Here is a 25085-nt window from a genome sequence, read left to right as displayed (position 1 = left end):
CATCAGTATGAACAAGATCAAAGTACTTATCACTTACAATTTCAAAATTTTGAAAAGGAAGTCTAGTAGATTTAGCAAATTCACATGCATCACAGGCATGTAGCATGGCAGGTAAAGATGAAAAAATATTATGCATGATACAACCAGAAGGATGCCCTAGTCTAGAGTGCCAAAGGTCGGTGAGGGTATCTTTAGTCTATTGAGCAACCATTCCTTTCATCGGGGTGTCAAGAATGTAGAGGCCATCCTGGATATGTCCTCTACCAATCTTCTTCTTTGTCATATCTTGAAAAATAACTTCTTTAGCAGAAAATATTGCAATGCAATTTAATTCTTTAGTGATATTGCTGATAGACAATAGACTTGAGGAAAGATCAGGAACAAATAAAACTTCAGATGGTTGCTTATTAAAAAAAAGGGAGGTTTTGACTCGAACCTGAACCGATCTTCCATTGGTGATATATACGGATTTGCCAGTGCGAGTATGAATGTCAGTGATATAATCACTTTTTCCAGTCATGTGATTTGTGGCCCCAGTGTCCACAATCCATCCTTGATTCAATTTACCAGAGAAGTAGGCAAGATGATTACCAGTGAGATTGTTGGATTCCTGAGTTTCTGATTCTTGAGTACTTGCAAAATTGGCCTTGCTCATGTGTTGAAAAAACTTCGCAAGTCCAGCCATACTCACGGTTTGAGCTGCATCTTTTTTTGGACTGGCATGCCTATTAGGTCTCCATGTACTCGGCTTCCCTGTAAGCTCCCAACAACGGTCACATGTGTGACCTAATTTCGTACAGTATGTGCATCTTAGCCGATTTTTCTTCAACTTATCACTATTTTTCTCTTTCTTCTCCTGAATTTCAGCAAACTGCTTTTGTTCAGGGGGCAAATTGGCTTGGAATGACATTTTCTCTTGGTCATTATCGTTGATCTTAGCTTTGGTTAGCATGACCTTCCTCCAAACCTCTACTCGTTGGATAATGGAGCAGACGGTGTTAAATGATGGAAGAGGGTTTGTCATAAGAATTTGACTCTGAATGGCATCATAATCCTCTTTGAGACCCGCAAGTAGGCCAAACACCTTGTCTTCGTCCACTCGTTGTCTCGATACACTGGGATCATGGGTGAACGGCCTCAGTTGTGACAATTCATCCCATAATCCTCTGAGAGTACCTAAGTACTCATGAAACGGTTTATCCTCCCAACGAATAGAAGAAATGTCTCTCTGGATCTGATAGATCTACGCCAAGTGATTTTTTTCACCATATACTTCTCGAAGGGTTTCCCAAATTTCTCGAGCAGTTTCAAGGAAAAGAAAACTTTCAACAATATGTGGATCCATTGCGTTGAGCAACCAGGACATCACAAGGTGATTTTCGGACTCTCATTCCTCATATTTAGGGTCGTCCGAATCAGGGGTTTGTATTTTGCCATTAACATACCCCAACTTAGACTTGCCGCTAAGGAACAGTGTTGCAGCCTTAGCCCATGCAACGTAGTTCGACCCATTCAGCAAAACAGTGGTTACCTTAAGCGGCGGGTTTTGCTCTGCAACAAACATCTTGGCAGCAGACTCGAATTTTGCAAAATCTGCGGCAGTTCGAGATGAGTCGTTGAGTTGGGATCCTTTGAGAGGTCTCCTCTGGAACGTTGGCCATAACGAGGATGAAGGCAGTCACACGAGCTCTGATACCATGTTAAAGCAAAGATACAACAGAACACAAAATTACGTTGTTTGGCATTAAGCCTACATCCACGATAAATCCTCTTAGACTGTAGGGTCACCGTTTATTACTGCACCATGACTCATTTAAATATACATGGAGAGATACAGATCTGCGATATCCCAAAAGATATGAAGGGAGGAAAATCAGGAAGTAAAACAACCTCATACTTTGGAGTTTCCAAAGGATGAGAGAAACGGTTAAAAGAAAAACGGAAGACACCACTGTTGACACCTAAGTCGATTTTGGTTGTTATCCTCTCAAACGACTTTCTAAAATATCTCATAATAGTAAAATGCATGATGTAATGATCCAACTCTGTGTTTGCATTAGAAAATCTTTTTCTCACTTTTCTATAACAAAAGCTTTGAAGGTTCTCTCCCCCTTTGATTACTTACAGTGATTTTTAGGGATTATTTCAAGCATTTAAAAAATAGTTAGAATCATTGGATTGCTGGCATTAGGCATGTGTTTTGTTTCTTTTAGTAGAACAAAGATTCGAAATCTCTCTCTCTCTCCTTAAGCAGCAGACGTTATGGTATTGAACACCTGGCCGTACCCCTTATGAGCGGGATATCATTGAGAAATAGGAATCAGTGTTATCAAAGAATTTCCTGTGATTATTCATAGTATGGAGGCCATTTACTGCATCCCCCTCACTGGCTGGCTTTCTAAATGTTACCCCCCCCCCCCCTCCAAACAAAAAAGAAAGAAAAGAATGTCTCTAAAGATATCACTTTGAAAGTGTACCCTATTTCTCTACTTTGGTGGAAGAAGAAAGTGTTCCTTACTCACCTCAGGTTTTGTGTTTGGAGGCAAATGAAGAGGTGAGTAAGTTCTGGTATCTTGTATGAGTTCCGACGATTGGCCGAGGAAATAAGTCAACTTCAAAGTAGATCTGTTTTGCGAAGAGTGTGTTATGATCCGTGGCTGCCTGCCAGGTGGGGGCGGCTCCTCTCTCCAGAAGGCCTGGCGAACAGCTCCACTCCGCAGAGTAGATTTCCGCCTGCGGACTTTTAGGAAATTAATCTATAGTGTAGGCCTCTCTCTCTCACACACAAATTAATTTTTTTGAGATGCAGCAGAGTAAAGCCTGGCTTTGACTTGATTTGAGCCATTTTCTGTCTCAAATTAATTATTTTGAGCAGCAGCAGAGCAGAGCCTAGCATGGCTTTGACTTGAATTGAACCATCTCTCTCTTTCAAATTAATTATTTTGGCATGAAGCAGAGTAGAGCCTGGCTTTGACTTGAATTGAGCCACATTTTGTAATACCCTGATCTGGTCTGGTCTTTAATCATTACTTTGTTTCACGATAACATATCACTAGAACTAGCTTGTTTCCAACCTAGCCAGGATTATATAACCCACTGGATGAACCTAGTCCGCTTGGTTTACATCTTGATAAAAAAAGTCCATGCATTAAATTCAGATGTTTTTTTCTCAACGAGATGCTGCAACACTTGTAGCTGAAGGTAGTTGAAAATTTGATTTAATAAAAAGGGAGGACTCAAAGGGTACAATGGCATCTGGTACAACTGACAAGCTCAAAAAATATAACTTCCGTGTCTCACTATTAATAATCGGTTCTTGGAAGTCTACCCATTGGAGTGCACGGTAAGTTTTTAGATGTTATCTTTTTGTCCAGTCAAGCCTTTTATTCATGTTTTTGTTTCTTTATCTGAACCCATCCATTAGGAGTGGTTATTTGGCTAGTTTACGGTTATGTTTTCACAGAAAAAAATAAATAGAAATCAGGATTAGAGTCGACCTACGCAAATATACACATTAAGGATCACGCATATCCCAAGTAGGACACATTTTTTTTGTGAGGGCATTTCATTATAATCAGCACCTGATAAATTTCTTTTGTTTCCTACATGCAGGTAGAGTTGCCCTTTTTGTATTTTTGTTATACAGATTTAAGATACTATCGTTCAAGATGGTTCACAGTAGAACAAAAAATCATATGTGAGAGTAGAAGCCCTTCCTACCGTTACATGACGTCAGCCACGAGACCAAGACTAGGTGTGGAAGTCGGCCTATTTCATAAAGGAATGTTCAAGTTACAGATTTTCCAGTTTATTTTCTGCTGGCAACTAGAAATGTTATTTTCTGAAGAAATGGAGTTGTGGGGACTTCTCAAATAACAGTGAGCTTGGAAGCATTCCTGACATTTGTAATGTTTGTCCCCATATTGAGGTTGTTTAGGGTATGTTTGATGGCTTGTCCAGGGTTGGACGAAATGAAAAAAAAAAATGAAACAGAAGATTGGTTTTGTTTGTTCTGTAACAACTGTTCCAAGTCCAACATTTGTTTGGACCGTACTCAGCATGACTCTTAAAAGTTTTTTGTGTCGTAGAGGGTTGGTGGCAGCCTTAGTAGAGGTCAAATTGGCCAGTAAGGCTCTGGAAATGTGTATTAAACTCTAAGGGTAAAGAGTTCAAAGATGAAACTGAAAGGAGTCTCAATAAAAGTGTATAGAGTGATGTATTATTGTGAGATGGGTGGCCCAAGTGAAAATTAGTGGAGACGAAAGGAAGACCTTATATTAAAGAATATCGTGAATGCTAATGGTTTGGAAGGATTTCAAATCCACCATTGTGGGATTCAAGGATTGAAATTACACCAAATGGGCTCGACCATTGGAGTTGGTTGTTCTTGCAAGTGGCAAATAGGACGGAGAAGTTGGCAAACCTGATGAAAAGAGACTCCAATACTCAAATTGGAAGAAAGAGAATGTGTTGGTTGTCTCTTGGATACTCCAATCATTATTAATATGAACCTGTGAAGGCAAATATTCTTGGAAGAGAGAATTTACCATCTCTTTGAATTGTCTACTCTTCTTCTTAGAAAGGAAGATGGGAGAATGATATAGCACACAAATGAACTGGTGTGGGAAAACCAGCTCTTATGGGTGGTACGCATATACTAAGAGCTCCCTTTGAGATAGGCTGGAGTAGAGGAATCTTGTCTCATAGAAGAGGCACACGTTTTGTGGGATGTGATGGAGGGATAGGCTGAAATATTCTCATTGTCGAAAGACTCGTCATACCAACAGCATCATCTGAGACGGTAGTGCTGAACCAGCAAGGGTTGCAGCCTCCTATTCATTTAACTGAGGAGTTTGCATATTGTTGTTCATTGTTAGGACATATTTGGCTTTAATCTCCTGGAGTACCTTTTAGGATCTGTTACTGTTTATCCTTCTTTGTTTATCCTTCTGTCATTTATGTCATACGTCTGGACCAGCATGTAATAGCTAATTTTACCCTGCCAAATTGCTCTGAAACTGCTGCCAAATCCCACACATTCAACCACGCCAACAGCCTGGAGAATCCTTTTTTTTTTCTAAGAACATCTTGGCTCACTTTTGTTTCGAATTAGAAGGATCCTTTATATGAAAGACCAGCTATGCTAATTCAAAACTAGACATCTCTAGAAAAAAAATTTGCAACTCTGATTAGTAATCAAAACTGTTTGGATCTAGATTTCGGCATCTTTTTAAAATGGAAATAATCCAGCTTGGACCCATTTGTGATTCACCCATTGTTTCCATAATTAACCCATTTACGAATTTATCATTCATTTTAATTCTTTGCTCTCCATCATCCTTTTGGTTCTTGTTTTCTGCAAACCAAAAACTAATGCTTAGCTATCCATAAGATATGACACTGTCTGGGCATCCACATAATGTTGGGCATGCATTACATTCCAGTTAGGCGAAGCTTCCAAGCTCCTTATCAATCATATTACACAATAGTAAACATAATACACAGCCCATATTTACTGGGAAAAGGGCCAGGTAAATTTTCACAATTTTTAGAGCGGGAAGTGTTAAAGAATAAAAATCGTGTTAAAGAATAAAAAAATAATTTTTAATTAATTTTACAAGAGAAAAAATAAAGTAAATTTTAAATAAATCAAAAAAATTATTTTCTGCCCATATTTACTGGAAAAAAGGGCCGGGTAATTTTTGACATTTTTTTCAAAATATCACCAATAATTGTCACGTTGTTTAGGGAAAGCAGACCATGCTGATCAACTTGACCAAACAAAGATAGCATGCATGTCAAGTGATATGGTTGGTTTACCCTAACCACTTCATATATCCATGATTTGACAATTAGTTTTATATTAAGAGATGGTTAAACCAGAACTTGCAGCCACATGAAATGAAGAAAAAAATCCATAATGAAGCTGGCAATCCAAGGTCTCAATCTGAGTGAGATCTAACTGAGAACAGGATCTAGCTGCTTTCTGCCTACACTAGACAATCAAAAGAAAAAGAAATACAAATGGCCAACTACAACAAAGGGCTAATCATTATCTTCCAAAAAGGAAGCAGGTGAAAGTGAAACAATTGTCAGGAGACAACATCAAAATGAACTCGGACACTATGTAGTGCAGATCAACAAACGGGCAAGCGGCTCACAGAACTGTATTAATCAATGAGATTTTGGCATACATCTCCATATCCTTACATAACAACTCCAGCTCTGGTGGATCCAGTAGGCATTTTAATGAAGAGCTCGTCCATACTGGCTGAATGTTGAATACTTAGGCTGTGCTCATTGGCCAAATGAAGTAAGCAAATGAAACATAAATGCGGAGAGAGATCCTTGGATGCAGCTGCAGAACAGTTTCCGGGCAAGCATCTCAAAACATGCCTGAATGATATGACATCATCATGTTCCTGCAAAGGGAAGGAAACACATACTATGAAACCAGTATATCGACTAAGATATTATCACCGTGTTCTTTAAGAATGGACAAGAAACCTACCCGAGAATTGCAAATCCAGCAAATTCAACAATCATACATTGAAAATGAAAACTAATTAAGAAATTTATGCCTCAACCAGATGAAATCATTGTGGCCGTGATTAGTGATTCAATGGCCAAATCGACAAAGAATCATGACCGACACTTACAGGCGGTGCAGCGAATGTCGAAATTTTGCACAATTACCAAATGGCCAATTAACAGGAACAGATTGAAGATTTATGGATTTGCCATTTTTGTTATTGGCCGATTAACTCCAGTATTGTTACTATTGTATTTTTAAAAGTTTTTTAAAGAGAGGACAAAAATGTTATAAATAAGAAACAAACTATATATAAAAGTAATTTTATATTAAGTTAACAAATATAGCCTGAAAATATTCCATTAGTTTTTCCCTCCAAAATGTGACAATACTAGGTTGCTTTTTCGTCATGTGGATTTTAACATTGGGGCTTTATTTTTTTAATATGGATTTAGTAAAAGTAAGATCTAATCAACACAAATTACAATAAACATTTTAATATAAAGCAGCATATATTTTTTCCAATTAATCATGTTTTATCATATAGCCTATTAATCACAATTAGCCAAAAGGTTAATTTGGAAAATTTGACAGATTTTTTTCCAATTAATCATGATTTGTTAAATATATGTTTCCCTATTAGTCGCTGAGGAAGAGGATAACTATTATTGATGAAATTGCATTCATATAGTAACATAGGTAGAAGACGTAATTTTTCAGCACTTTTCCATCTAAAATTCATCTATAAGACCCCTGAAATGAAATCATAAAACTTGAATTACATCAAAGACGTTTATTCTTAGATTAAGAAGTTATCATTTTGTAGTCAGCAGCAAATTGAAAAAGTACTCTTTCTAATGGATAAGACCAATATAAAGTCACACAGCTAATGCAAATTTCGTATAAATAGATGACAAGGTCTTTAGAATAACCAAGACAAAACTTGGGGATGGTGCACTTTGTAAAAATTGAGCTTGTTTCAGCAAAATTGCCAGAAACTAAGATTCAACTTTGCAACAAAAATTTAGAACCATCTTCAAATTTACCACTGGTATTTGTGTTATTATGGTTCTCCCACCCCAATTCTAGAACTACAGACTTAGGTTTACTTTGCAGTGCAGTCCAATTGAAGTTGCAGGAATTACTGTAATTTCAAAAAATTAAAGCTTAAATTATACAAAAATATTAAATTTGATGCTCCCAAAGCTTCATGACATAAAATGATAAAATATGCACCTGTAAAGGATGTTCATAACAATTTCCAATTGCTCACTGGATACTTATATTAAAGACAACAAGAGAATAAAGTGGAAATGACAAGTGACAGATATTCTAAAAAAGAAAAACAGGTTTGATTACAAACAAACACTGAAAAAGCAGATTTAAAAGAATAAAAGAGCAATAAAGATACCACATCAGAAGTTGCAACAAGTTCTTGCATGCAAACCCACAACGTCCCTTTCAAAGCATGGACATCAACTTGTTTAGATGTCTTGTCATACTGAACTTCAATTTTGTTCACCTGTGTGTTTAAAGGAACAACACAATGAAATTAACAAAGTATATTTGCAGTAACTTGTACAATTAAGAACATACGTGATTCAATATGCATCATTGAGTCATCTCCTATATATCAAACTCAATATTTAGGAAACAGCACCAACTGTCTCAATAAGTGATAGGATAATGATCCCATGTTTTCTTCATGACATGAAAAGCAAGTAATCAACACTTGTTCAATAAATCAATAAGACCTAACCATTTTGCAAAAGTAGTCAAACAAGGTTACTGATGCGAGCTTTCATTCATTAATTGCCTTCTTTAGAAGCAAGATTTTTGGTGCTGGATTTCCTCAAGCATATTATATAGGTTTTTAAATGCCCCAATGGAAATATCATGTCCTACGTACCATGGAGCAGCTGGACTGTGCAGAACAACCAAGGTTGCCAGGAAGGGAAACTGAAATGAGAAACGTGTTGGGAAACCGAAAGGGGAAACGAGACTTTCTAAAGTTCATGTGAAACGGAAAACGTGATATATATATATATATAGTATGTGTGTGTGTGTCTATGTGGAGCAAAAGTGCAAATGTCGACAATATTGACGAACAACATTAGAAGTTTATATAAACTTCACTTTTTTACTAATATTATGATAAATAGTAAGGATTATTATTTTTTATAAAATATATGATTACACTGATTACAACTAAAATAAGTAATTAAAATTTTGAATAACACATATATCTCAACTTTTCATTGAAAAGAATTCTTATTTAAGAAAAACTTGCAAAAAAAGGAAACAAGTTTCCCAAATAAGACAATTGAGTTTCCCATATAAAGTAAGTAGGTTTCCCATGTGATGTGAAACGTGTTTCCCATGATTTTTTAGAAGTTTCCCACAAGTTTGGAAAATGCATGGTTTCCAGTTTCAGAAACAATTTCCCAGGAAACAAGTTTCCCACATGTAAGTGGAGTTTCCGGTAACCCTGGAAACAACCATACCATAAAGCAGGCCACCAAAAGGCTAAGGGGATAGGACACCATTTAAGGATAACTCACTTGGCCAAATGATCTTTTCTATATAGAAACCACAGTCACAAAAGGTACTATTACATTTAACACAGGTCTAGAGGTTCTAGATCAAGAAATGATTGTAAAAATGATTGGTGAACCAGCAGATCCATTTGTCGCTCTTTTGGAAATCTGACCTGAATGGTACTTCTTTCCCATATTTGAAATACTCCATACAGTACCTGTGCAGTTCTTGGGAGTTTCTTTAATGATTTCAGTTACCCTTTTTGGAGTAAAAAACTTTCAAAATCCATCATGACACTTGTATCTAGAACAGGATTTTTTATCAGTACGAGAATAGCCCCTTGGTTAGGTATTGGAGCAATATTACCTGTGGAGAAATCTCTAAATTTAGATCTTTTTCCAATTCCAATAGATCTTGAAAGACTTGCAGCGGGGCATTACGTATGCATCTAGTGAAGCATACTTCCAAGTGGATACTACTTAGATACATCTCTTTCATTTGATTATGGATCTATTCTGGAGATGTGTGTGTGTACCCACATACCCATCTTTTTAGAAATTTTGTCATACCCCTAGTAACTCATCTCACTCCCACACCTATGTGACAGAGCTTGTATCTCATAAAGTGTAATAAGCACATCTAACGGCAAGCACTTAATCAAAGATATAAAAGTATAAAATGCCTCACTTCATAGATAAGCCCCAAAACTCTTATGCATGCATCATATATAGGGTTGTATCTACGTTATTTTAAGCAAAAGTATAAGTGCAAGACTTTTCATATTCAATTCCATTGTCCAGCAACAAACTGTAAATCTTTTGATCCATGTTCAGCACCACCATCAATATGAAGATACATGATCTTAAGAAAAATAAAGTGACTAAATAAATAAATACATCAAAATTTAGGCTTATAAAAAAAACAAAGTATTCTTTATATAATCATTAACAAAAGGGGTCTCAACCAAATAGGACCACTAAAAATAAGTTGTAGCACAGCAAAGGAAACTTTAAAAAGATGAAACCAGAACTACCTGACGAGGTTGAGAAACTAGATCATTTGAATCGTCCACATCACTTTGAACATCTCCATAATCAAATGGATAAGAGCTGTCACTTCCATCAGCCCATGACTCCGGTTGTTCATAGTTTTCAGTTTGATTTCTCGAATCATCTAACAAAAGGTGAAGACAGTCAAAAGTGATGAACAAAGGTCTAAAAGAATCTGCTATGACAAGCTATCCATACATAAAAATCCATTCAACCAGTGGACTGAAACAAGATAAATTAGAAAAATGAACATCTTTCCATTTCAAACCTGATCAAGTTACACCACAACTATGAATCAAAATAATTGATAATCTTGGTAATCTTGAAAGGAGAGAGCAACTCATTTTGATAAGAGGAAAAAAAACTGTTAGAAGATTAGCTTAGAATCATATCATGAAAAGGTGCAGCCAAATCATAGTTTTAAAAATTCCACTGTGTTAAGCACCAAAGTCAAATTCAGTCATTACACAACAGGTAACACTAGTTGGATATGGATGATGTTCCCTTAACAATCAGCTCTCGGACGTTAACAGGAAAGTATAGACCATTTAAATGAGTTTGCATGAGCTGATCTTCTCAGAAACCAAAGCTGACCACCCATGCATCAAAATTTGGCAGATATAGCAAAGTAGTTCATAAAAGCATTGGAAGCACAGCATATTTCACACAGTTGGAGTTGGATCCTAGATTAATAATAAATAATTGTTCTGCAATAGGTGACAACTTAAGAGAAAATCAGGAATTAAAGAAAAAACGAAAATTAGCCACATGATTGAGAGAGAGAGAGGAAAAACATACCATGACACTGCTTCCGCTTCCCTCCTACGCACTGCAAATGGAAATTAGCTATTAGACAAACCCAAGCAAAACCTAAATAACCGAAAGAGGAAACTAAGGCCAGCCATCATTCAACTACACCATCTGATACCAGTCCTCACCATAACATCGGGAAGAAGAAACAATTTCACAAGATCTTCAGGCTGGTAATGACAGTCTTCTGGAAGAGTGGTACTGCTAGGAATACGATTTACAGGCAATAATGTTGACTTCTGGTTTTTAGGAGGTGCAAATAAATTCAGACTTTCCAGCTCTGATATGTTTGTGAAATCAATAGAAAAGGCTTCTCGTTTTCTACTCTTTGACTTCTTGGCAGTTATCTGTGATCCAATTGAAAAATCTGGAATTGGTTCTGCACTTAGAATGAAAACATGCAATAAGTGTTCACATTTAACTTTATATAAACAGTAAAATATCCAAAATAAAACATAGAAAGAATGAGGTAGATAGCAATACTCTCCACTTCAATACCTTTAACCTTCCGATATTTCCAATGGTCAGGACCAGCCCATGCATTAGATTTTGAAGAAAATGCTAACCCTAAAATCAAATAGTCCATTTCCTCATAGTTGTCACCTCTTTCAGTTTCGTAAGGTGCATAATGATCGCTCAAAGCATCCTACAGATAACATTATTAACCATTAAAGTGACAAAGCCCAAGATATTTCAAGAAGTAGCAAGAACAACTACCTCATCATTAGACACCAAATTTGGAACTGTAGAAGTAGAATGCTCGTCCGGTGTGCTCATCTGTTCCTCGTGATCAAAATCACATGGTTCATAACCATCAAACTGGTTTCCTTCTGGCTCCACCAGATTCTCAGCAGGTTCATAAACATCACACCCCATTGCGTTTTGGCTTCTGAAGGCTTCAAATGGTCTTTGATTTTCTTCATCAAACAGTTCCACAATATCTCTAAGAGTTGGAGAAATTTCATTCTTAATGGACATGCCAGCCATCATCTTCTCAATGCAATCTACAAAAGAGCATTATTTATTGAATCTTCTTACATCTTCTCACATCAGTATAAAAAGCATAAATTTTCTTGATTATCTGCCATTGTGTAACCATACCTCTTGCAAAAGAGATGTCAATCATTTCTGAATTTGTGTTTGTTTGTTCCGCACATGACATATTCCTCCCAGGGACTTCTGTGGAATCAAAAAGCACCCGACAACCACCATAAACACCTAGATTGTTCAAAAGTAGACCGTTGGCACCACCTTCATCAAATTGTGCAGATGTTTGATGATATAAAGGATCCACAGCGAATGCCACTGCATGCCAGAAATAGGGTAAAAGAATTGAAGACAAAATTCAGGCTTTCCAGTGCAAAAAATTTGGGCACAAAAACAAACTACCCACATATCAAAGGAGAAGCAAAGATAGCATACCATCAAATTTCTTCAAATTGAGAGCTTCAAAAGATGATTCTAGTGTTGACAATGGAGATGTCTGCATGAAATAGATAATGTCAACAGAGGATTCTATATTTCCCTCAATATGATGAATCAGATAACTATTTTCACCTTCTTCTCTGACTCTTTCTTCACAACATCCTCCTCTTGCCCTACGCCGGTACAATCATCTTCTCCCGCTGTTTCTTCTGCCATGAAATTGAAGCGATCAATCCTCAAACAAAGTATTGAAACCATCAATCTTCAATGAGTTGCTAAGACTCTTGAGGCACAGGGATGGGGATCAAGAAATTGCAGATAGTGCAGAAAAAAATTTGAATTATATTGCTCTTGCACGCTATCTATTTTGCAGACAAGCACCTTGAAAAAAGAATCAACAAAACAACAACAACAACTACTACTCCTTCATCCCAAAACAATTGGGGTCGGCGATATGAACCAACAAAGAAAATCATTCTGGGTCTTCCACATGAATCCTTCTCCTCCAATCATTTCTATCCAATGCCATGTCCTCGGTGAGGTTCAAAGCCTTCATATCCTTTCCTATCATCTCCATCCAAGTCTTCCTAGGACTACCTCGACCTCTTTTAACTAATATATTTTCCCATTTCTCCATCCTTCTAACTGGAGCATCATTAGGCCTTCGCCGAATATGTCCAAACCACCGTAAACGATTCTCTCTCATCTTATTTTCAATAGGTGCAATGCCTACCTTCTTATGTATCTCCTCGATCTGAATCTTATCTTTTATTGTATTTTCACACATCCATCTAAGCATATGCATCTCAGCTACACTCATTTTTTGAATATGATGTCTCTTGGCAGCCCAACATTCCATACCATATAGTAAAGTGGGCCTAATAGTCGTCCTATAAAACTTTCCCTTCAACCGCAATGGCATTCTACGACCGCTAAAACCTCTTGCTTCCAATGTTTGTCTCCATAATTCTAACTTAGCATTAACCCCAACTCTAGACTCATCAATCAAAACAATATCATCAGCAAACAACATACACCACGGCACATTTTCTTGAATTGATCTCGTAAGCTCATCCATCACTATAGCAAATAGGAAAGGGCTTAAAGCAGATCCTTGATGTAACTCAACCGTTATAAAAAAGAATCAACAAAAGAACTAGAAAAAAAAAAAACAAATATTTTAAGCTTGATTGTTTGGAAGGAACATCTTTCACATAGTTATTAATTCACCTATTCGTTCAATTGCTCAAAGTTGGTGCCACTAGAAAGAAAGTTCCTGGAATATTATATAATATATACATATATATATATATATATTAGAGAGAGAAAGATAGAAAGATATACATGAAACCAAGTGTATTCAAAAAGAAAAATTGTAAAAAACTTCATGTCTAGAAATCAAATAACACAATCAGTCCAGCAGATCCAAATGGAAGAAGCAACATGGGAGTGTGGGACTAGTTTTGACCTTCCAATTGAAACAACGACTTCTGAAAAGTTAATATTTCATGCTGTGAAAGTTGAAGGATCAACACTAGCGACCACCTCCAAACAGTAAATCCTGCCATATTGGTGAAGCGATCAAGGAAGAGAAATACCTATGACCCTTTAATCTCTTTTAAGTGAGAGGACTAGCAATTTTATTGACTCACCATATAGAGATGCACAATGTCACAAGTACAATAATAAATAATAAAGTAGAATAAATCTGATCCAATTATGTGTCTTCAAACTCTCCTACTCACATTAAGGGTATGTTAGGTTGCATCTCATGTGATTTAGAATCTCATAAATCACATGAGATGGAATCAAATGTGATTTGAATTCATATGATTTCAAATCACATATTCCAATATGTGATTTGGAATCACATGAGATTCACTTCGAATGTGACCGTTTCTCATTTGCATGAGATTCCAAATCACATGTTTGGTTAGCTGTGCAAATTAGATTCATTCCCTCATTTGCATGAGATTTGAAATCACATGTTTGGTCAGCTGGGTAAATGAGATTCATTCTCTCATTTGCATGAGATTCCAAATCACATTTGTATCCAACCAAACATGCCCTAAAATTCATGCCTGAACAATATCCATCTTGGCTTTTGAATACCTGGATTGCTCATTCAATGACTCCACTAGAAGATATCATAGCTTAAAAACCTGATGATTCATCTAAGTAAACCTAGATCACCCCGTACTGGGTCAGCCCAGCTGGTTGACCTGGTGCTCATATACCTTGCTTCTGTTTTTTCAGGACTTAGTTAATTCAAATGATTTCGTACATCTGAATAGCTATATGAAATTGGCTTCATACAAATGGACTATGATGGCAGAGATGGAGATATAATTACTGTTTTCTGTTTGAACCTCTTCTCCTCGTACCTTTCATTAAGGTACACAATTTGAAATCTTTTGCTAATTAGTATTGTTTACTACCGTAAATTTGTCATACTATTCCTGCATTGGAAATGTTGACCAAAAAATCAATATCACAGTTCTGTAACCAAGTTTTCACTTTGTGAAAGTTGATTCCAAATGGATAGTTTATAGATCATGATTCATACTTATCAAGTTCATCATTGATGCTTGATACAACTGGTTAGTTGCTAAAAGATGTTACGAATATATATCCTACGACCTAATGTTTTATGTCATTTAGTTGCCATTTGAATCGTAGTGGCTGATAACAGAGACATTCCACCATTAAGACTTTTTATCTATATAACTTTGATCATACACATTACCTCAATCAAGATTTTTTTATCTATAATTCTATATAACTTCCATATAATTTTTATAGAAAAATAAAAGTTGAGACAGCCAAATCACTAAGTTCACTTGACCACACTAACTCCTAAGATGTGAGCAAACAAGTCCAGTAACAAATCAATATGCTTTTGAACTACGTGGATATATCTGAAACTGATCTTCAAATACTTCATTAAATCTTCAACTTGAACTTACCATCCATGGAGTTTGGATCTTCCAAATTTAAACAATAAAAAACACCAGTTATTGCAATACTAGTAATATATAAAAGAACAACAAAATGCACTTTGGACTTCCATATATAGGCAACAACTTTTTCAAAATTCCAGCAAGACATCATTATCCCAGTGCATTATGAAAGCCTTAAAACATGGTATGTTGAAGACTTGATATGAACTTTCATAAGAACTCTCTAGGAGTTAAATTTGCAGATTGAATCATTTAATTTCTAGTTAAAATAAGCACCATGAACATGGGTCTCGAGTTTACAAACTGCACTAGATGAGCATGAAATTTTTAAAACTAACAGCACAAGACCCAGGATTCATATTATGAGGAATAAACTCATGGTGACTTTCTACTGATATCCTGATGAAACATATTTTTTTTCTCAATGGGCTATAGAAGCTTTATGCCAGGTGTGGGAAGCTTGCTTCAACACATACATCAATTGACTGATCCTACAAAAATTTTGGATGAGTTTGATGAAATCTAATAGAAACCTACTGCCTTTTATGGTTTCTTGGGTACATCCATTATTGCATGTCAAAATTTAGGAAGTCTATGAAATAACAAGAATATAACAGAAAACTTAACATTTTACATGTTAAAACAAGAATTATGAAATGGTTGAAAAGTTTACAAATTGAATTAAGTTTGTGCCTGCATCCCATGAAAAGCAGGAGCTTCCATGGAAAACACCTATTTCATGGGGCGCACATTTGGCAGCACCAAAATGGAAGGAAGCTTCCTTCAGAAAACTGCCCCTCTTTCCCCGATTTTCTAATTAAAATCTGCAGTGTTTCAAACTCTCTTTCCACAGGGACATCCTTTGTGGCATCTTTATCGACAAAGCATGGTTCAATGCAAACACTCCCTAAAGGAGCATGACTTTCTAGAGCAATAGCATAGGTGCTACTATTAATTCTAAGTTTCTAACAGATGATAAATATATTATACTTACGTCAGATAGATCCTTTTATTGATTAATATTGTCATGATATCCCATCCTAAGAAGTTTTCTACTAGGGACTCAATGAAATTGAGATAAGGCGGACATAAGGAAAACAGCATCAAACTTTTGTAAAAAGAAATATATATGATAATCTCTTACATCTGCAAACAGAAAGTGAAGGTAATCTCTATGTTTTGTTTGGAATTTGGATACATGAGAACTCCAAGGAAGAAAACAATAGATGATATCAAAAAAATGTACACATGCCTAATAGTGAGGTTAGATTATAATTTAACGTGTCAAATGAAACTTCCACTGAAATATTTCTTACTAGGTAAAAAAAAGTTGGGTTTTCATTAGTTGTTAACACAAATACAGGAATACTTAATGGCTCGAAATACAAAAAAGGTGGTGAATATTCAAGGATAGAAGGTGGCCTGATACAGCCTAAAGAGACGGTACAAGTATGGGGAAATGATTGGAGCGTTAAAGTATTTACAGAACCAAGTGATAAATAATTTACATATGGACGTATCTACAGCAACACATGTACACTTGAAGGGCAAGTCATACACATTCAACTGTGATATACAACTCAAGGAGCTCAGCTAGAGTTTCTCTTTAGGTGTAGGCACTGCATATGTTTACATATTCATTTTTCTTGTCCAGCTTCATGTAGCCTTGCATGTTCTTTTTCTATGTTAAATTGGAAAAAATAATCTCACTTCATTTTTATTTAGATTTGAAGTGCTGCCTATTTATGTGCATATTTATGCTATTTGTAGATCTACATGGATGATGGATCTGTGCACATGCATATTTTTTTTGTTGTCTGGCAGCAAAGGTGACGCATAAGCTAGGATTGTGATTTTTCTCTTCCACAGAAACTTGCCATTATGAACAATAAGCAATACGTGCAAAAGGTTCAAACATACTACATATTCTACATATTCCATTCACTCAGCCAATGCTAAACTTAAAACAAGAGCAATACCCAAGTACCACAAACTCCAAGCAACTTATTCCAATACACAAGTTCAATAGCTAAACAAAAGGCATCTAGCAGAACAGAATTAACCAAAAACTAGGAGAGCCTAAACAAGAAAATTTTCAAAATCCCAGACCTTGGTCCTCGCGCCCTGCACGGTTAATCCCCCCAAGAACCTTGTATGCTTCTGAATGTGCAGAATCAACTCTTAACGAGTAAATCTTCACTCCAGCTTCCAATGTACAACTAGCCTACACAGCTCCAATTATTTCTCGAATTGAACTTGAGAGAGAGAGAGAGAAAGAGAAAGACAGAGAGAGAGAGAGAAATACCTTCTGGAAGTTGGTCTCAGTATCATCATCTTCAACTTTGATAACGTCACTCAAGTGATCTATAAGACTCAATTCCCATGTATTCTTTTGGTTTATTTTCTAGAAATCGCGATTAGCAAAAGAAAATGTATCAGAACCAACAAAAAGGTTGAAAAGAAAAAGAAACATCAGAAAAATATTTTAAAGCACAAAACCATGAAAATCACATTATAAATGAGAAGCAACAGAAAAAATCCCAAACTAAAAAAAGGGGGGGGGGGGGAGGTCAAAAAATTTAAATGACAATAGAAAAAATACAATGAAAATTTAGAAAAGAGGAACCAGAAAAAACAGAAGAAATAAAACTAAGTAAAAATAAAATTTGGGCGTACATTTTCGCTGGCGAGCTTGATGCAGTTTTGGAAGAGCTCGATGATCTGCTCCTTGCAAAGCAGGTTCTCGTCAGGGCAGGGGGACGCGAGATCGGCGCCTCCGACGAACGATTTCCTCCGCAAGGCGGATGCCCTAACGGCGCGAGCCTGGGCGCGCTCGAGCTGATCGTCGTTTGAGCCGAGGGTGAATCCGGCGGCCGGCGGGGACTGAAGGAACCGCGCGGCCACCGGATTCCTCTGCCTCGCCGCCGGACGCTCCGGAGTTACGGACGCCGCCACCATCTCCGCCACAACAACAAGAAGACGAAGACGAAAAAGAAGAAGAAGATTAACAGTTTATGGTCGATTTGTTCCGTCGTGGCTCCGCTTTTCCTTTTTCCCCCCCTTTTCTGCCTTCGAATGGAGACTGATATGGTGAATAGTTACATAAATAACCTTAAGGATTTCACAAATTTCCATTTGTATCTGAACCGGGTTTCGGCCCATTAAAAACCGGAAACAGGTGATGACTCGGTGTTTATTCGGACCAGGGTTAGGTCAGTTTCGGGTCACCTCATTGACTTTAATCATAACACGTCTCCTTGTTAAGCTGCTTTAAAGTAGTCTTTAGGGCTAAGAAATGAACCGAGTTACTCATTGCTCGACTCGGTTTGGCTCCTTTTAGATGGCGGGCCAAAAACGAGCTTTACTCTTATAACTAGCTGAGCCAAGCACTAACATGGAGCGTTCATCCCAGCTCGGCTCGTAGAGGATCGTTCAATTGGCCTATAGAACATTTACAGGGGGTGTTTGATTCACGCACAATGCTGGACACCATGTTCTGTCCAGTCTTGTCTTGACCCTATCTAGGAGAGTTACGGTATCCTTGACTAGTGTTTGCATCGAACAATATTGTAAATGTATCCCGTGTTTGATTTATCATTAATGATAATTTGGACAAAAATATTCAAAATTTATATATTTTGATAAAAGATTCATATTCTAAGCATAAAAAAAGATCAAATTTATAATGCATTCACTTAATAAATTACAAAAATCAAAATATGAAACTCTTAAATCTAAGCATACGAAAAAAATAGGCTTAGCGTTATTCACTCGATAAATTGCAAAATATAGAGATTAACAAGTAAAACCCTTAAAATTCAAACATACCAAAAAAATTAAAATTTACATGAATTCACTAAATAAATTACAAATATAAGAATTAAAATGTAAAACTCTCTTAAAATCTATGCATACCAAAAAAAATAAGATTTTGCATGCATCAACTCTATAAAATGCAAAACTCTTAAAATCTAAACATACCTGAAAAATTGAATTTAGCATGTATTCACACAATAAATTTTAAAAAATGATTAAAATACAAAACCTTTAAAATCTAAACATAGATACTAAAAATGATTTAGCATGCATTCACTTAATAAATTACAATAATAGAGATTAAAATATAAAACCCTTAAAATCTAAATATCATAAAATACTTATAACCATCAAGTCTTACGCAATTTTTCTTCGTGCTTCACACTTTAGGGTGAAATTTGGGCAAGGTAAAACAAAATTGGATGGGTTGTTTTGGGGCTCAAATTTTTTTGAGCATCTACCTAGGATGTAAATCGGTCAGACTCAGGTGAGAACTAGGCAATACTGAGTCCTACCTAATCAGATTCGGCATCAAGTTTTGGATTCAAATTTGAAGTCGGATGGGATCAGTTAAAACAATATATGGGTATGGATAGCTTAAAGTTTGTATTTTACATGTATTCAAATTCGAACTTTGGTCGATTGGGATCTTAGTCGGACTCATATTCGACTGCAAAAGTCAATACCAAGCCCATATCTAAATATCAGCTAGATCGAACTATGGCTATTGGAAGTGTCAGATAATATCTGACCCACCAAAATTTGATTTACTGTGTTTGTTACACTCCAACTCAAGGAAACCTCTTTTCTTTAAAATGACCACTTTTGAGAGAAAGTGCTTCTCCGTGTGGGGAGGTATGAACCCATATTGACAGAAAAGCATGTCAAACGTTGGGTGAGATTAGCAATTTCACCGAGAGTTTAAAACCACAAACCCCATCCCAACACCCAAAGTTTAACAGGATCCGCTCTCCAGCAAGCTATTTTTTTAATTTATTATGTGGGTTCCATCATATATCCCCCATACAATGTTCATTTCACAATTTATAGAAAATAGACCTTATTTCTTATGAAATAGAGTCTCTTTCATAAGAAATGGCACAGATCAAACACCCTCTTAAAAAAGTCCTAATTTGTGCAAGGTTGGACATAGCTACAGTCATTCTAAGCTTAATTACATAACTAGTCATGTTTAGTTTTGAGCAAGATCCTCATAAGAACAGGTCTGATTATCCCAAATTCATATTTAAGGCTTTATTTAGATCTTGAATCCTCTAATCCCCATTGCAGTTTGGGGTCCTATCTATGGGAGATGGGAGCGGACGCCTCTGATCTCTCTATATTTAACTACATCCTTGAGAAAATATGGTTGATAACTTTTTTTGTTTTGTTTTAAAGGCAAGCGAGGGTTAGGCAGACCCCGCCAGTTATTATTCAACGTACCACTGGGGTTTGAACCTACAACGTTCCACCAGCGGAGCCCCCTCGGCCCCTATTGGTTGTTGATAACTTTACTCTAGACACTCTTTTCATGTTCGCTCCCACACCAACCCCCACAAAAAATAACATTTAGTAATAGCACCATTACATACAAAATGCATCAATTCGGGCCTCAAGGATGAATTCAGCATGTTAAAAATAGTGGGAATCAACTTTTGAATCATGTTTTTTCTTTTTAATGAAAAAACATTTTTTTACTTGAAAAGTATCACACATTGTAGGCCATTGATTTTTAAAGCCTCATAAAAACCTACCTGTGTCATAGTAATTGGAAGACCTAAAAGTTGATTCCCACTAAGTTAAATATGTATAACAAAACTATACAAATAGTTTCTGGAAAAAAGAAGAAGAAAAAAGTGGAAAAATAGTTCTTAACAAAAGAAAAAAGTGAAAAAAAAACTCAATTGTAGGTATTGATGACATGAAGTGTAAACCATATGTATACACTAGAATATGAGAATTAAAAATACAACTATTGTGTGAACCACAATGTTGATGTTTTTTGTTATTTTGTATTATATCTGACAACACATATGTGATATGCATGTTTGGTTTTACAAGGAGCAGTTCTTTAATCATGGATTATGATGTATAATCAAGATTTTCAAGGCTTTAAAAGCAACAACTCATAATCTCCATAAATATTCAAGCATCTAAAAATTGTAGTTATCGTAAAAAAATACACGATCCAATGATTGATTCCTAGCAAATTCACCATATTAAACAAATTTATATAGTTGGAATTGTACGTATTGAAAATGGTTAGTTCTCAATGTAGTTATCATATTTCTATTTCTCGTGTTCTAGCGACTCTCTCTCTCTCTCTATCTATCTATCTATCTATCTATCTATCTCTCTCTCTCTCTCTCTATCTATCTATCTATCTATATATATATATATATATATATATATATATATATATATACACACACACAAAGTCCACATAACCGAATTTGTAAACCTCCTGAAATCAAGATACCTTCATAAATATTATATAAAATTCACATATATAGACAACATTCGCGAGCTACCATACTACAAATATGTGATGACATTTGCATATTATTGTTTGTGAATGTCATCATCCTTCGCACTCTAGTCTATCTCCACAAATAAGATGCTACCTTCACATATACAATACGGCAGTTGTGAGCTACTGTGTGAATATTCTTTAGCAATTAATCCTCAACAAACCGAAGATAAACACTTTTCAAATATCAAATGAGACAATTACGCAAACAAATCAAGTTGAGTTATGACCATCATGATCTATTTACTAGCTCAATAACTCGTGATATTTTCACTCACAATATAAAAAGAAAACAACAATATAATGATTTAGAGGAATGAAAAATACTCAAATGACCAATTAAATAGTGGCCAACAACATGATTTTTTGTGTTATGTGTGTGAGAGAGAGAAAGAGTTATTTGCTGACCAATCACTTGTCAATTTCAACCTATCATTGGATGAGCAACTAGTTTAACAGGAAAGGTGGAATGTTCTAACAGAGTAAAATAACATACATGAATCCACAAAGAGCTTTTCGAATGCATAACAAGTAGAGACATTTAAATTCTCAAGAATAAAGGAAAGCTAATATACTCAACAAATGAAAATCACCTTTCAACAAACTTTTAAAAAGTTTTTATTGTTGCGGCTATTATAGGCATAGGTGGTGGCAAGCTACCAGCAACAATGCATGTAGTTATGCATAACAACACAAATGATGGGATAAGTGCATTGGCAAATATGAGATGTATGAGATTATGCCAAAAAATCTCCTAAAAGATGTCTTAAGCTTTGTTTAGAAGACTTGCATCGGGATGAAAACATTGTCAAAATATAGTGTTACCAAAATGTGGTGCAGGGGATGGAGTTGTCAAAAGTGTGCTCTTTTGAATGGTGCAAAATTGTAGTGTTAAAGTTGATTCCATTCTCAACACAATGTTGAAATACCATTGTTATGAAATAAAAGGTGTTGAAAAAAACTATAGCACACTACTCTCAAATAATGGAGGTCTTTTGAAAAAATGCAACACATTGCCAATTCAAAGGCTCTCAAATAAAATATTATTTAATAGGCTAACAATTGCATCATGGGCCCGTATATAAACATTGTATAAACCCCATAGGATACTTAAAAAATGATCAAGTGCAAAAGCACGAATGAACCATTAAGCCCTTTGTAAATTTATGAATTAATTTGTATGTTTATTTATGTTAAGTCTATGCATTTATAGTGCTTTGGAGGGAGTATCACTTTAATAGATATGTTAAGGATATTAAAAGTATTATAATTTCTGTATAATAAGTGTTTTTAAGTAATACACACGTATAAAATGGTATAAGAATTTTCACACTACTTTAATTAGTAATTATCTAGTGAATCACTATGATCAAATTCAAATGTAGCCAAGAATGACCCTCCTATATGGTCACCTTTATTTTTTGTCATTGTTTTTAGTGCAACCCTTGTGATAGTTGTCATGTAGGGCCGTAAATAGAACTTTTATGAGTTGTTTATCATCTATAGATGATTAGTTTAAAAATTAAACTCATGCTATTAATTAATCATGATAAAAATGATGTAATAGATATTTTATTTAGAATTTTTGCATATTTAATTTTTAAGGTTTTTTATATGTGTTTCTTTATCAATTAGTAACACCACAAAATAACTTTATAATATATTCCATCATTTTTATGATTTTATTTTTTTAATTGATGTTAGTAAAACATCAAATTATTCTCGCCCTAGTTTTTTTTTAATGACAAGGAAACCTACCACAGTGCCAAGCTACTCTAGATGGGTTTATACTCATACTTGACTAACCTCATATTCAATAGCATGACTTTGTTGTACTAGCCCCTATGCTTACTAGAAAAGTGTCACCTTTTTTCTTGTAAAATTATATTTAAATAATACTAAAAAAAGGTGCAATTCTTAATATTTTTTATGCTAGACCATAGATTATGTGTATTTATTTATATTTATATTTATATTTATATTTATATTTATATTTGTATTTATATTTATAATTATATAAAAAAAATGTTATCTACACTCATGGGTTCCAAATTCATAAGTGAAAAATCTATTGTTTTGTTTATTTATTTATCTATTTTGCATATTTAACCCTCGATATGTAACCTATATGTTTGGTTTAATAGAAATTGCCTTTGGATAATGTCTTTCTAATGTGCATGTTGGAAATTTTGGAAGTTGAAAATCAATGGTTACGATGTATTGAATTCTTAACACTAAAAAATCACCTTTTTAAATAAAAGATGCAGTTTAAAGGTCAATTTCTTCTATTATGGGTATGTTGAACACATATATGGGTCTGATTTGATAAAAATGGCATGCCCTTATGAGTTTGAACTAGGGAATTCAAAATCCATTATACACCTAATAGGTTTCTATATATATTTATATAGGATTGATGTTTGTTACCCTTATGACTAGCTAAGCACCCCCTAGTGAAAAACTATAAATTTGCACATTTGACACTCAAGATGTAATCTGCATGATTGGGTTAATAAAAAACGGTGTTTGGAACATGTTACTCTAGCATTTATGTAAGTTTTTATAGGGGTTGGAAAATCAATGACCTATAATGTACACAAATTTTATTCCTCAACATAGCATATTTTTATGTAAAAAAATGCAATTTAAAGGGTTGATTCTTACTATTTTAACCATGCTAAATGCATTTGCTCAAAACAACCTCCCACTATGAGTTTCAAATAGGTGTTCCTTATCCATGAGAACACCAAATACATCCCCCCACACCACCATTTCCCTCTTTGTACGTGTGTAATGTTTTAAAAATTTTAAAACTTGTAATATTTGTAAGAAATTTGTTAGTATGTATATCTCTTTTTTTGGATGATATACATTACTTTCATTTTAAAGAAATAATGGATTTCTTCTTATCTTTTATAAAAGGGACACATTGTCTTTTTTCTTTATTTATTCTACTCAAAGTGATATTTTTATTTTAAATACAAATAAATGATCCTTCTATATAATTGCTAACTCTTTTCTCAAAGACCTTCCCTTACACACTCACTTTCGCTTTGTCAACACTACTTTTTCACTTAGAACATTCAATTTTTGGGTTGCAAAATGAAACGACCCATCTATATGTAAAAATTAAGAAGATACAAGGTAAGTATATTTAATTATTTTTTATCTTATTTTTTGTTTTTTTATGTTTATATTGAGTGATTTTATTGTTTTTCTTTCTTTTTGATAGGTAAGTTGTGAGATAACCCTCACTATATTTGACCCTCTCAGTTATGATAGTATGAATTTACCATCTAACTATAGCATTCAACCTTCAATATAGGTGTTGTTTATTAGTTGATTATAACATAAAATTTTTGACCATGACACTTTTTACAATAATTAGATATGAAAGTTATTTTATATTTTCATAGTTTGTCCAA

General features: G+C 35.0%; 1 protein-coding gene across 2 annotated transcripts; it reads right to left on the bottom strand.

Annotated features, from left to right (window-relative positions):
* Window positions 1-5903: 5903 nt before the first annotated feature.
* On the bottom strand, window positions 5904-18350 carry EMB2795 (condensin complex subunit). 2 transcript variants are annotated; one of them, XM_090019272.1, is made up of 13 exons: window positions 17991-18350; window positions 17620-17718; window positions 17424-17538; window positions 12487-12563; window positions 12352-12412; window positions 12031-12234; window positions 11647-11933; window positions 11428-11575; window positions 11058-11308; window positions 10918-10948; window positions 10104-10243; window positions 7944-8054; window positions 5904-6422 (listed from the first exon to the last, which is right to left on the bottom strand). In XM_090019272.1, exons 1-13 carry the CDS (start codon window positions 18270-18272, stop codon window positions 6207-6209), a joined length of 2022 nt encoding a protein of 673 aa, XP_089875398.1. In that variant the 5' UTR covers window positions 18273-18350; the 3' UTR covers window positions 5904-6206. The 2 variants fall into 2 exon arrangements, with proteins under 2 accessions (XP_089875398.1, XP_089875399.1); XM_090019273.1 differs by having other exon boundaries at window positions 12487-12560; window positions 17991-18273.
* Window positions 18351-25085: the final 6735 nt, after the last annotated feature.

The sequence above is a fragment of the Nuphar pumila genome, chromosome 10 (assembly GCF_984573655.1).
Source record: "Nuphar pumila chromosome 10, dmNupPumi1.hap1.1, whole genome shotgun sequence".
NCBI lineage: Eukaryota > Viridiplantae > Streptophyta > Magnoliopsida > Nymphaeales > Nymphaeaceae > Nuphar > Nuphar pumila.
The sequence above is the reverse complement of the archived record's forward strand: the minus strand, read 5'-3'. Positions and strand labels throughout refer to the sequence as shown.

Excerpts from the sequence above, each read along its gene's own strand:
- EMB2795 (XM_090019272.1), bottom strand. The coding sequence starts at position 18,272 with ATGGTGGCGGCGTCCGTAACTCCGGAGCGTCCGGCGGCGAGGCAGAGG. Across the intron at positions 12,564-17,423 it reads TGCAGGGCGCGAGGACCAAG|AAGAAACAGCGGGAGAAGAT; the intron begins GTCTGGGATTTT and ends ATTTCATGGCAG. Across the intron at positions 6,423-7,943 it reads TTGTTGCAACTTCTGATGTG|GAACATGATGATGTCATATC; the intron begins GTATCTTTATTG and ends TTCCCTTTGCAG.